General features: G+C 43.8%; 2 protein-coding genes across 2 annotated transcripts; both read right to left on the reverse strand.

The window, feature by feature from the left end:
• Positions 1-499: 499 nt before the first annotated feature.
• Positions 500-6,375, reverse strand: LOC120362744 (cytochrome c-like). The gene has a single exon (XM_074385841.1). The coding sequence runs from the start codon at positions 6,040-6,042 to the stop codon at positions 5,725-5,727; it is 318 nt and encodes a 105-aa protein (XP_074241942.1). The 5' UTR covers positions 6,043-6,375; the 3' UTR covers positions 500-5,724.
• A 1,715-nt stretch (positions 6,376-8,090) lies between these two features.
• LOC141581214 (uncharacterized) lies at positions 8,091-13,338 on the reverse strand. The gene is given in 2 exon segments (XM_074385835.1): positions 8,091-11,433; positions 11,435-13,338. Coding segments are annotated over 2 exon segments (1,347 nt in total). The 5' UTR covers positions 12,703-13,338; the 3' UTR covers positions 8,091-11,354.
• Positions 13,339-13,548: the final 210 nt, after the last annotated feature.

The following is a 13,548-nucleotide window of genomic DNA, read 5'->3' on the forward strand; positions in this document are numbered from 1 at the left end:
GCTTTACAGGACCCCCAAAAATCAGCACCACCTCTTTGCTTAACAGTCAGGGTTTTGTGTTGGCAGACATACCCCTTGCATGACTATTCACCCCTGGACCCATTGTAATAACACAGCTCCCACTTCTCTTAAACTCATCGGCATCTGCGAAGTGGAATCATCTTTTTCTTAACACTACTATTTGCAAAAGGCCTTTAGACAGTCGCCCCCGTTACTTAAACCACACCTCAGAAAGTCTCTGTTGCTATAATTTTCTGTCTAATTGTGCTCAAATTCACTGTACTCATTTACTTTTACATGCCCTGTTTTTGTTTAAGTTGCCAGTTTACATTTTTCCTCCAGGCAACTACAGCTAGTATTTCATGGTTTTACCCTCAAGCTGTCAACCTTAACTCTCTCTTAGAGTGAATAGATAACCTTCAGTGGCAGGGAAGTCTCCAATTGTTCCACCCCAATTGTTATTTTCTTTTCTTTTATACTCACTTTTTTTTACTGTTCGTTTTTCTTTTTATATACTCACTCTTTTTTTTTTTTTTTTTTTTGAGACGGAGTTTCACTCTTGTTACCCAGGCTGGAGTGCAATGGCGCAATCTTGGCTCACCGCAACCTCCGCCTCCTGGGATCAAGCAGTTCTCCTGCCTCATCCTCCTGAGTAGCTGGGATTACAGGCACGCGCCACCATGCCCAGCTAATTTTTTGTATTTTTAGTAGAAACGGGGTTTCACCATGTTGACCAGGATGGTCTCGATCTCTTGACCTCGTGATCCACCCGCCTGGGCCTCCCAAAGTGCTGGGATTACAGGCTTGAGCCACCACGCCCCGCCTATATACTCACTCTTAACCTCACTCCCTTTCTCCTGCTATCCTCTGCCCCTCCCTAATCACCTCCAACATACTGTCAATCTAACCCATTCTCTCCTATTTCAAATCTTTCCTTAGCCAGTGATTGTTGGCTACATATAACCCTCTCCTCTTCCTCCCACACAGCCGTCCCCGCCCTACCAGCAGACTGGGCAAACTCTCCCATCTCTCTGTATCTCCAAAATTCCTTCAACAACCCCCACCAAGAACAGAAACACTCGAGGTGTCTCATACCAACAGGCCACTGCTCCTCTTTGCACCTCCCTACGTAACCTCTCACTATGTACCAACTCCACAACCCCCGTTTTTGGACCACTAACCACACAACTATCCCTATCACCTCCCTCATGTATTTCCTGACAATCAACCTACTGCAATTCCCCTAGGAAACCTCCCACCCTCTTTGTGCTCTTTTACACTCCACCTTGAAAGCCTTGTCCCCCACATTAACCAAGAAATAGAATCATGCCAGCTTCGCATTAAAAAAGGGCCCTCCCGGCCGGGCGCAGTCGCTCAAGCCTGTAATCCCAGCACTTTGGGAGGCCGAGGCGGGTGGATCACAAGGTCAAGAGATCGAGACCATCCTGGTGAACATGGTGAAACCCCGTCTCTCCTAAAAAAATACAAAAGATTAGCTGCGTATGGTGGCACGTGCCTGTAATCCCAGCTACTCAGGAGGCTGAGGCAGGAGAATTGCTTGAACCCAGGAGGCAGAGGTTGCGGTGAGCCCAGATGGCGCCATTGCACTCCAGCCTGGGTAACAAGAGCGAAACTCCGTCTCAAAAAAAAAAAAAAAAAGAACTCAAACATTTCAACAGCAAAAATAAACACACAAACTATCTCATTTAAAAATGGGCAAAGGACATGAACAGGTATTTCTCAATTCAAGACAAACAAATAGCCAACAAATATATGAAGAATGCCAACATCACTAATTATCAGAGAAATATAAATCAAATCCAGAAGATATTATCTTACCCTAGTTAGAATGGTTTTTATTTAAAATGACAAAAATTAACAGATGTTGGTGAAGATGTGAAAAAAGTGAACTCCTGTACACTGTTAATCAGTACAATCACTTTGGAAAACAGTATAAAGACTTCCCAATAAACTAAAAATATAATTCTCATATGATCTGGCAATCCCACTACTGCATATTTACCCAAAGCAAAATAAATCACTGTATCAAAATGATACATGATTCTCATGTTTATTGCAATGCTATTCACAATAGCCAAGATATGGAATCAACCCAAGTGTCTATCATCAGATGAATGGATAAAGAAAATGAACTATATTTACACAATGGGATACTACTCGGCCACAAAATGAATGAAATTATGTCACTTGCAGCAACATGAATGGAACTGGAGGTAATTAAGCCCGGCAAAGAAAGACAAATATCATATATTCTCATTTATATGTCGGAACTAGTAACATAGATCACATGGAGATAGAGAGTGGAATGACAGATACCATAGACTGGGAAGGCCATATTGGGGAAGGTGGGAGATGGTGAAAGGACAGTTAATGGGTATAAAAACATAGTTAGATTAAAAAAAAAATTTAATATTTGATAGCAGAGTACAGTAACTATAGTTAACAACAATGTAGTGTACTTTTTAAAAATACTAGGAAACCTGAAATATACCCAACCCATCAAAATAATAAATATTTGGGAGATGGATACTCTATAAATACCTTGACTTATCATTACACATTCTGTGCATGTAACAAAATTTCACATGTACCCCATAAATACGTAAAAATACAATGTATAAAAAATATTTTTATAATTTTTAAAAATGACAAAGCTTTTTTTGGATAATTGTTCTGTTCTTAATAGATAGTAAAATGTTTTCTTTTTTACCTTTTAAGTAATATATCTAGAAAACAAAGATTCTGCACCTTTGCACCTTACCGGAATAATTTCCTGTTTTATGTTAACGTTAACTATGTCGTTGGTCATTTAAGAAAATGTGACGCCTTACTTTAAAATAAGATTAAATTGGCCGGGCCCGGTGGCTCAAGCCTGTAATCCCAGCACTTTGGGAGGCCGAGGCGGACGGATCACAAGGTCAAGAGATAGAGACCATCCTGGTCAACATGGTGAAACCCTGTCTCTACTAAAAAATCCAAAAAAATTAGCTGGGCATGGCGGCGCGTGCCTGTAATCCCAGCTACTCAGGAGGCTGAGGCAGGAGAATTGCCTGAACCCGGGAGGTGGAGGTTGCGGTGAGCCGAGATCGCACCATTGCAATACAGCCTCGGTAACAAGCGAAATTCCGTCTCAAAAAAAAAAAAGAAAAAAAATTAAATTAAATTGCTTTGTTTTTACATTTTTGATAATTTTGCCATCCCCAAATCAACATCTAAATAAAAATCCCATTCTCAAACTGACCCTGAGATTTCCCAAAGCACCCCTGGAAAATCTCAAGTTATTTACTCATTCACCCTGTAAAAAGAAAAATGTTAAACAAAAAGGTTTGATTATTTCTTCCCCATGTTCGTATGGGAACTATTGTGAAATAAATGATGCTTAACCTCTCCTAGGTTATATTTGTATAAGTAAATGTTGTTATTATAAATATTTCAGAAATTACATGAAATTCTTTTTTTTTTTTTTGAGACAGAGTTTCGCTCTTGTTAGCCAGGCTGGAGTGCAATGGCGCGATCTCGGCTCACCGCAACCTCCGCCTCCTGGGTTCAGGCAATTCTCCTGCCTCAGCCTCCTGAGTAACTGGGATTAAAGGCACGCACCACCACGCCCAGCTACTTTTCTGTATTTTTAGTAGAGACGGGGTTTCACCACCTTGACCAGGATGGTCTCGATCTCTTGACCTCGTGATCCACCTGCCTCGGCCTCCCAAAGTGCTGGGATTACAGGCTTGAGCCACCGCACCGGCCGTGAAATTCTTACAAAGTTTTCAATGTCCTTGTTGTCCATGATCAATGTTGGTATAATGTTGTGGCATAAATCTATTTTTAAAATATTGTACGTCAAAGAAATAACCAAATTTTCTTGTGAAATGAGCCCTCATCAGATGTTTAACTTCAACCATTTAAAGCCTTTTATCATTCAGTTATTGTTTGACCCTGATGCTTTCCTATACGTTCTTGCAATCGGCTACAGGCCAGAATGCTTCACAATGGCTTTGCTTAAGAAACGTTTGAGACAATACCACTGACTTGAGTAAGGATTTCCAGAATTCTAGTGCCAAATTTGAGCACCTAATGAGTTCATGAAATGACTAACACAAGATTAGTCTGAACAAAAATGAATGACATAGATGTAATGACTTGACCAAATATAATCATGGTTTTGTTTGGAACATTAGTGGCTCTTTTTTTTTTTTTTTTTTTTTTTTTGAGACGGAGTTTCGCTCTTGTTACGCAGGCTGGAGTGCAATGGCGCGATCTCGGCTCACCGCAACCTCCGCCTCCTGGGTTCAGGCAATTCTCCTGCCTCAGCCTCCTGAGTAGCTGGGATTACAGGCACGTGCCACCATGCCCAGCTACTTTTTTGTATTTTTAGTAGAGACGGGGTTTCACCATGTTGACCCGGATGGTCTCGATCTCTTGACCTTGTGATCCACCCGCCTCGGCCTCCGAAAGTGCTGGGATTAGAGGCGTGAGCCACCGCACCCGGCCACATTAGTGGTTCTTTAGTGTTCTATTTTTCAGATATAAGTAACTCTTTCCATTCTCTTATCTATACCCATGACATTTGGTAGATTATACTTTTCTAAACAGAAACGAAACATTTATTTGTCCTGCTTGCCTGATTCCTCCAAAATTTGGAACTCCTGTTGAATATACATATTTTTAAGACAGGGTCTTGCTCTGTCACCCAGGCTGGAGTGCAGTGGCACCATCTTGGCTCACTGCAACCTCTGCTTCCCGGGTTCGAACAATTTTCCTGCCTCCGCCTCCAGGTAGCTAGGATTACAGGCACATGCCACCACATCCAGCTAATTTTTGCATTTTTAGTAGAGACAGGATTCACTATGTTGGCCAGGCTGGTCTCGAACTCCTGACCTCAGATGATCTGCCTGCATCAGCCTCCCAAAGTGCTGGGATTACAGGTGTGAGCCACAGTGCCTGGCCTAAATATTCTTATTTTCACAGCAGTATGAACATTTGTGTAAGTTTAAATAGAATCTGTGCTCCTTTTGACAGGACATAATGGGAAATATTGGTTATCTTACCAAGGCTTTGACTAGAATGTCATTTTTCAAAATGATGACCAGTTTTAATGAATTAAGGTGAGTTTATGGAGCCAATGCTTAGAAATGTCTCTTCGAAAACTGGCCTGGTTCCTGGCTTACAGGGTTACCAGTCTTACAGGTAAGAAACCAGATTTTTCTGGCAGGCCTGATGATGTGCTTTAGTTCTGTGTTCCCACCCAAATCTCACCTTGAATTGTAGTAATTCCCATGTGTCAAGGGCGGGACTAGGTGGAGGTCACTGAGTCACAGGAGCAGTTTCCCCCATACTGTTCTCCTGTTAGTCAGTGACTTCTCACAAGATCTGGTATCTTGAGAGAATCCCTCTCTCCTGCTGCCCTGTGAAGAGGTGCCTTTTGCTGTGATTATAGGCTTCCTGAGGCCTCTCCAGTCTTTGCAACTCAGTCTTAGGTATTTCCTTATACCAACGTGTGAATGAACGAATACACCAGGAAACACAGAGTATTTAGAGGATCTTGAGAATAGACGAATCCACCCAAATCTACAGACACTGAAGGCGACATCTGGTGGTAAGCTCTTGGCTCAGCTTCCAAGCCTTGAGAGTCTTAAAAAGTCTAATCTGAGATTCTTTTTTTTTTTTTTTTTTTTTGGTAATAAATAAGGCAGTGGCCAATTATTACTCATTAGTAGCTTTTTTGAGATAAGCTATTAACTCTTCCCTTTCTCCCTTCTTCTTAATGCCGACAAAGATCATTTTTGTTCCAGGGATATACTTCTTGGGATTCTCCAAATATTCCATCAGTGTATCCTCTCCCCAGATGATGCCTTTGTTCTTACTGGCTTCAGTATAAGCGAATCCAGAGGCCTGACCTGTCTTCCACCCAAAGATACCATGGAGATTAGGTCCAGTCTTGTGCTTGTCTCCCTTTTCCACGGTGTGACATTGGGAACACTTCTGAATAAAAATCCTCTTGCCTTTCTCAACATCACCCATATTTAATTCTTTTTTGTCGTTAGGGCAACAAGGGTTACCGCTCAGAAGTCGGACATCCCACACTTTCTAATCTGAGATTCTTTATGAAACATTCTAGCAAAGCAAACTTTAAAAGGCCTATGTAGTTAATAATCATTCTTGCCGCACTAATGTAAATAACTCAACGAAATATAATGAAACCAGACAAATTTTACAAACAAGAATCAGTAACTGTAGATAAAAATTGTATGTTTAGCCGGGCGCGGTGGCTCAAGCCTGTAATCCCAGCAGTTTGGGAGGCCGAGGCGGGTGGATCACGAGGTCAAGAGATCGAGACCATCCTGGTCAACATGGTGAAACCCTGTCTCTACTAATAAAAATACAAAAATTAGCTGGGCGTGGTGGCGCGTGCCTGTAATCCCAGCTACTCAGGAGGCTGAGGCAGGAGAATTGCCTGAACCCAGGAGGCGGAGGTTGCGGTGAGCCGAGATCGCGCCGTTGCACTCCAGCCTGGGTAACAAGAGTGACACTATGTCTCCAAAAAAAAAAAAAAAAAAATTGTATGTTTAAATAGAAAACTATACTGGGTCCCAGTGGGTTCTCGATTCTTATTTCTCCAGTATCTGGCTATGACTCTCCAAACTAACACTTCCAGTTTTGTCCCACCCTTAAGAACTGGCATCACTGATCATTAAAGCTGCCCTTTCTCTGAAGGCCTAGAAGTGAAAGCTGAACAACTTGATAGAAACTTAAAAGAAATTATTTCAACAGTCCATGTATGATAAACCTTCATACCTACTGCGTGGGTCATGGCCATAGGGTGACTATGAAAGTTTACCAGAACACCTGATGCCATAACATAAAACATTTAACCTGCAAAAGATGTTGGGTTTTTTGTTTTCCTTTTTGCTTTTTTGAGCTAGAGTCTCACTCTGTCACCCAGGTTAGAATAAGTGGTAAGATCTTGGCTCACTGACACCTCTGTCCCTTGGGTTCAAGTGATTGTCCTGCCTCAGCCTCCAAAGTGGTTGGGATTACAAGTACCTGCCACCATGCCTGGATAATTTTTGTTATTTTTAGTAGAGAATAGGTTTCGCCATGTTGTCCAGGCTGGTCTCAAACTCCTGACCTCAGGTGATCCACTCACCTTGGCCTCCCAAAGTGCTGGGATTACAGGAATGAGCCATCGCACTTGGCCTACAAAAGATGTTTTAAGCCCAACATCTAGAAAATCTCAACTGACTGTCCCTCGACTCAAGAAAATGGGTTTCTATGTATTAAATCTTTGTATTTTCTTTCTTTCTTTCTTTTTTTTTTTTTTTTGAGACAGAGTTTCGCTCTTGTTACCCAGGCTGGAGTGCAATGGCGCGATCTCGGCTCACCGCAACCTCCGCCTCCTGGGTTCAGGCAATTCTCCGGCCTCAGCCTCCTGAGTAGCTGGGATTACAGGCACGCACCACCATGCCCAGCTAATTTTTTGTATTTTTTAGTAGAGACGGGGTTTCACCATGTTGACCAGGTTGGTCTCGATCTCTCAACCTCGTGATCCACCCGCCTCGGCCTCCCAAAGTGCTGGGATTACAGGCTTGAGCCACCGCGCCCGGCAAATCTTTGCATTTTCATAGGAATTCTCCTCAATAAATATCTGACTGCTTGCACCATTCAGCAAATATTCTCTATTGCCAAGTCCAGCAGATAGTTCAGCTGATTCTTAGTGAAGAAAAAGGTGATTGCTTGAGAAATTGACTTGAGTTGTTCAAATTCTTCTTTCCTTGAACAAGGGAGGGACTGGCAGGCTCTTCATGACCAAACTTCAGTCAGCCTCCTCTGAATCTTCTTCCCAATCAGCCCTTGACTTTTGAACTTTGATATTCATCTATGCATTGCCCAATTTCAGTAAGAATTCCGATAAGTTGCCTTAGCAAGAATCCTGCACCTTTGATATTCGGTTGACTTCAATATCTAATCAAATTATTGAGCCCTGACCATCCTGCAGGTGATACCTGACCAAGCTCGCACACCTTCAGCAGGAATCCTATTAGATCCTTTTATAAGAATTTCCCAGCCAGGAGAGGTGGCTCACGCCTGTACTCCCAGCACTTTGGGAGGTTGAGGCGGGTGGATTATAAGGTCAAGAGTTCAAGATGAGCCTGGCCAGCATGGTCAAAACCCATCTCTACTAAAAATACAAAATTTAGCCAGCTTTAGTGGCCGGTGCCTGGAATCCCAGCTACTTGGGAGGCTGAGGCTGGAGAACTGTTTGAACCCGAATGCGGGAGGCGGAGGTTGCAGTGAGCCAAGACCGCCATTGCACTCCAGCCCGGGCAACAAAGTGAGACTCTCTGTCTCAAAAAAAACAAAAACAACAAAAAAGAATTTCCTGAGCAGGCGAAGTGGCTTACTCCTGTAATCCCAGCACTTTGGGAAGCTGCGGTGGATGGATCATTTGAGGTCACGACATGGTGAAACACCACGTCTACCAAAAATACAAAAATGAGCTGGGTGTGTGGGTGGGCGCCTGTAATCCCAGCTACTCGGGAGGCTGAGGCAAGACAATTGCTTGAGCCTGGGTAGGGGAGGTTGCAGTGAGCAGTGACAGAGAGAGACTGTTTAAAAATAAAAAGAATCTCCCTTTAGCTCTGTCGTTTCCTCTTAGTAATTAACCATGAGCTGACTACACAGTCTGTTTACTGGCTAGAAATTCCCTGTCTGCGCTGTATTCGGAAGTGGGCCTCGTTTCATGAGGTCGCTTTCTCCCTATTCCAATAGGCCCTAATGGAAATCTGCTTTTACCACTTTAGATAGTATCCAGTGCTGGTTTCTTGAAATATACCTTAGACACTGTCATTTTTAAAAATAAAAGTAACTTTTAGAATACGTGGCAGTCATTATCCCTTAAAGAAAACTTTAAGGGTTTCATTTTCATTCACCTTTGTTCAATTTTAAAGAAATCATTTAATTTGGGTGCCACTTATTGACTTTTATTTTTTGAGACAAAAGTCTCACTCTGTTGCCCAGGCTGGAGTGCAAGCGTGATCTTGGTTCACTGCAACCTCCGCCTCCCAGGTTCAAGAGATGCTCCTGCCTCAGACTCCTGAGTACCTGGGACTACAGGTGCCCGCCACCACACCCAGCTAATTTTTCTGTTTTCAGCAGAGACGAGGTTTCACCATGTTGTCCAGGATGGTCTCGATCTCTTGACCTTGTCATCTGCCCGCCTGAGCCTCCCAAAGTGCTGGGATTACAAGCGTGAGCCACTGCACCTGGTCACCACTTATTCTTTGAGACAGAGATTTGCTTCTGTTGTCCAGGCTGGAGTGTAATGGCGTGATCTCCAACTACCTACTGTAACACCAGGACGAGGTGGGAGGCAAGTAGAGACTACTCCTGTAAATCAAAGCCAACCACAATTATTCAGACTAGCCAGTACTCAGATGTCGGCTCTGATCTGCCTTGCCTTTCCCATGGAAAACACAATAAAGGATCTGGTCTAGGCTTTCCCCTAGCTCTTGCCTCTTCCTTCACACTAAAACCTGTTCCTCCTGGGGCCCTGCATGGCACACTGTGCTTCAGATTTCTAGGGAAATTCTCAGAAACGCTGAACTTTTATTTCAGTGGCATTGAGCTCTCCATGTCCTTTTCCAATAAAGATCCATCCACAAATTGGCCTTTCTTGGCTGTGTAATATTACATACCACTCCAGCACGTCTCAATGCCTTCACCTTCTCTTTTCTCCATTATGCTTGCCACAATCTAAGACTCCATATAATTCAGAATTTTTTTTTTTCGTATTTCCTCCTCTTTCTTCAGTAAAATGTAAGCTACTGGGGTCTGTCTCTTGTTTTGCAAATGTCTCCTGCAGTAAAGACACTACCTGAAATACAGCAGGTATTTACTGAACATTTGTTACAACTATGAATAAGCATGAATACTACAGCATCCCTGTTCACCTCCACATTCCGATAGGGCTTTCTAAATGTTTTCTTTAGTTGTCCCCCCAGGTATTACTCAGAGTCACCAGAACTCTAACTGGTCACAAAAGGTACTTCTTGGGCCCATCGCACCTCTTTACTCCCAGGGTTAGTGAAAGTACAGCAAAGACACTAAAGTAGAAAAGACATTAGGTATAGAGCCCAGGGAGGTACAGGAATCTAGGAAAACTACATTCATTGCTGCTCCAGGGACCTTGTCCGTAACAGTAACACAGTACTGGAGATCCTGAGATTTCTGGATACACTGATCCCATTCAGCCATAGTGCCTGGGCTGTCTGTGGTGTTTTTATAACGGACACTTCCCCTCTAGTTTGCCTCGATCTTCCCAAGCCCAATCATTCACACCTAATATTTATCAATTTTGTTTCCATACTGGATGCTTTAGATCTTACCAAGTGGCCTGTGTACCAGATTCCGGTTTTCAGAAAACATGGCCACTCAGCAGGTCCTGAGGAATAGGTTTACCTCAACAGTGTTGGGGAACATGGGACATATGCTAGAAACAAGATGCCCAATCCATGCAGTTTCAAAACACTACAGGCTGTCACAGCAGCAGCACCCTCCTCAACGTGACAGATGGGCTCTCAAATAACTCTAAAATCCGGACAAATCAGGCCTACAAAGATCTGAATTGTAACTTAACAAGCTTTGACAGCTATGCAAGTTAACTTAGTCCAGTCGAAAACTGGACTAAGAACTGTTCTCCGTCAACCCACTGTCCCATTTGAGGCACAAAGTTGGAGGCCCCCACAAAGGCGGTCTTCAGTTTGGCAGGGCCTGTTCTCAATCCAATCCAGTGAAAAGAATGTCCAAGATTAAAGGTGGCTTAAACTGTAAGGCCTTTATTATCACAACCAGAGCAACATGAGGCACGTACTTTCCCAGGCCAGGTGACTTGGAGGCTGGAAAAAATCATTACAAGTATGTGAGACCAAGACTATCCATGAAGAAAGCAAACCTTTTGTATAAGGCACCAACAGATACAGCTCGGACCTTCTTGGCTAAAGATGGGTCATGTCCATATCTATACCTGTCACACAGAAGGGAATGAGGACCCCCAATGAACTCAGGCATTTCATGATTTTCTCCAGGGACCGGAAAATATAAAACCCTGTCTTCCCTGATGCTAGGGTATGTGAGCTGGTAGAGTTAAGATGGTTTTGGCCACAGGCACTGACAGTGAGGTAACTCCAGCAAAAAACCTGACCAGGTCAGAAAGTGCAACATATCCCTAGAAGTTTCCTACATACCTGGCACCATAAGCTATCTCCCTTGAGTCAATGTTCAGATACATGAAGTTCAACATCTGACTGATGAGTTCTGTTGTATTCAAAGCAGTCCTAGAGCCTGCCTGCAGTGTGAACTTTCTGGTGCCGACTGAGGTGAAGGCTTAGGTGGTAGGCCTTCCCACATTCACTGCCTTTCTCCAGTGTGAAGTCTTTGGTGCCGAACAAGGTGGGAGGTTCTCATAAAGTCTTTCCCACATTTACTGCATACAAAAGGCCTTTCACCAGTGTGAACCCTCTGGTGCTCAATAAGGTGGGAGTTTCTCATAAAGTCTTTCCCACATTTAGTGCATACAAAAGGCCTTTCACCAGTGTGAACCCTCTGGTGTGCAATAAACTCGAACCTTCGCCTAAAGAATTTTCCACATTCAATGCACTCAAAACGCTTTGACTCAGTGTGCATACTCTCATGATCAATAAGTGTAGACTGGTATCTAAAGACTTTCCCACAATAACTGCACTTATAAGGCCTTGCTCCACTGTGAACTCTCTGGTGTACAATTAGATTGGAGAGATACCTAAAATATTTCCCACATTCATTGCACTTATAAGGCATTTCTCCAGTGTGGATTCTCTTGTGCTGCGTAAGGTACTGTTTTTGACTGAAGGCTTTTCCACATTCACTGCACTCATAAGGTCTTTCTCCAGTATGGATTCTCTGGTGCCGGACAAGTGTAGCTTTGCGGCAGAAGGCTTTTCCACATTCACTGCACTCATAAGGTCTTTCTCCAGTATGGATTCTCTGGTGCCGGACAAGTGTAGCTTTCTGGCAGAAGGCTTTTCCACATTCATTGCATTCATAAGGCTTCTCTCCACTATGGATTCTCTGGTGTTGGACCAGTGTGTCTTTGTGGCGGAAAGCCTTCCCACATTCACTGCACTTGTAATGCATTTGTTCACCATGAAATGCATCCTTATTCTCAGTGCTCCTATGTGTCTTCCTCTTGCTGTGGTAGATGGCCTTTTGTTGGCAAGCACCCAAAGTAGCCTGGAAGTTTTTCTGCTCCTCCTTACAGGCAAAGGGCTTTTCTGATGGGTGAGGTTCTCTGCTAACTGTGCAGTTCTTCACAAACGAGGCCTCACCTTCATCCCTTCTTAAGGGTTTCTCTATACTGTAACGCTTCTGGTTCTGGAGAAGGTTTGCACTGAACCCAAATTGTCTCCCACAAGCCTCACATGTGTGAAGTTTCAGTCCATGGTGTGTACCCTGGTGTTCATCCAGGTGCAAAATATCTTTCAAGATAGGGTAACATATGTCACAAAAGTGAGCCGCCTGTGTGGGTGAACCTGCCTTGGAAGTATTAATATGTGACATATTAGTATGGCTCTGTTCAGAAGATGCCTCTTCATCCTTCACTCCATGCCAACAACCTGAAGGCAGAAAAGTACTATTGATGTACATGGTGACTATGGTGAGTGGGGCAACTCCATCACAAATGAGTGTCTGGTGTACCCAGGACTGAGCCCCTAAGTTTCCTGGTGGGACAGAGCTAGGATCGGGGTGAAGAAAGGGCTGCTATATAGTACTGGAATCTAAGGTCACCCGGAATGGAGATGGCCTCCCAAGAAACAAAGACACAAGGATGGGGTGTAGTGCAGGGAGAAGTGCAAGGTCTCCAACTTAATCCTCTGCAACGACTTTTGGCTGGACCTTGGCTGACTGTGGGTGACAGGAGACTGCTATGCAGAAATGTGTGTCCAGGCCCATGAACATGTGATTACAAGTGAGTGATGTGTTCAGGGACTGTTTCAGGATATGTACGCATCTTACGACACATTAGTGTTTAAGTGTAGTCCAATACTGGACAGCACTGAAGAGAGTCCTGTTGCTCTACTAGAGCCCCTCTGGTACAGAGTGGGAGAGAACAGCCCTGGGTGAGAAGTCAGATTAGAAATGACAAGAGTGTACACAACGGGGAAAAAAAGGTAGAAATAAGTTAGGACCTCTGGCCTTGGCACCAGTGATGGGCACAACATAGGTTTCCGGAACTATAGGAACCCAGCCCTGAGGTCATGCCCTCCCTCAGCCTCAGCTCCCACTTACCAGGGCCTGCCCAAGCCCCTCCTGCTGTGACTAGAGTCATGCCCTCTTCAGTTAGGCACCTGGAGTTCTCTCTCTTGCTACAGTTCAGCAACCACAGAGGATCTGGAAGATACAAAGCATAGACAGGCGAAAGATGAAACAGGCTGAGTGAGAAAGCACTAGCTCAGAGTAGCCCACCCATGCAAAATCACAAGAAAACAAACT

Source organism: Saimiri boliviensis, chromosome 14, assembly GCF_048565385.1.
Source record: "Saimiri boliviensis isolate mSaiBol1 chromosome 14, mSaiBol1.pri, whole genome shotgun sequence".
Lineage (NCBI taxonomy): Eukaryota > Metazoa > Chordata > Mammalia > Primates > Cebidae > Saimiri > Saimiri boliviensis.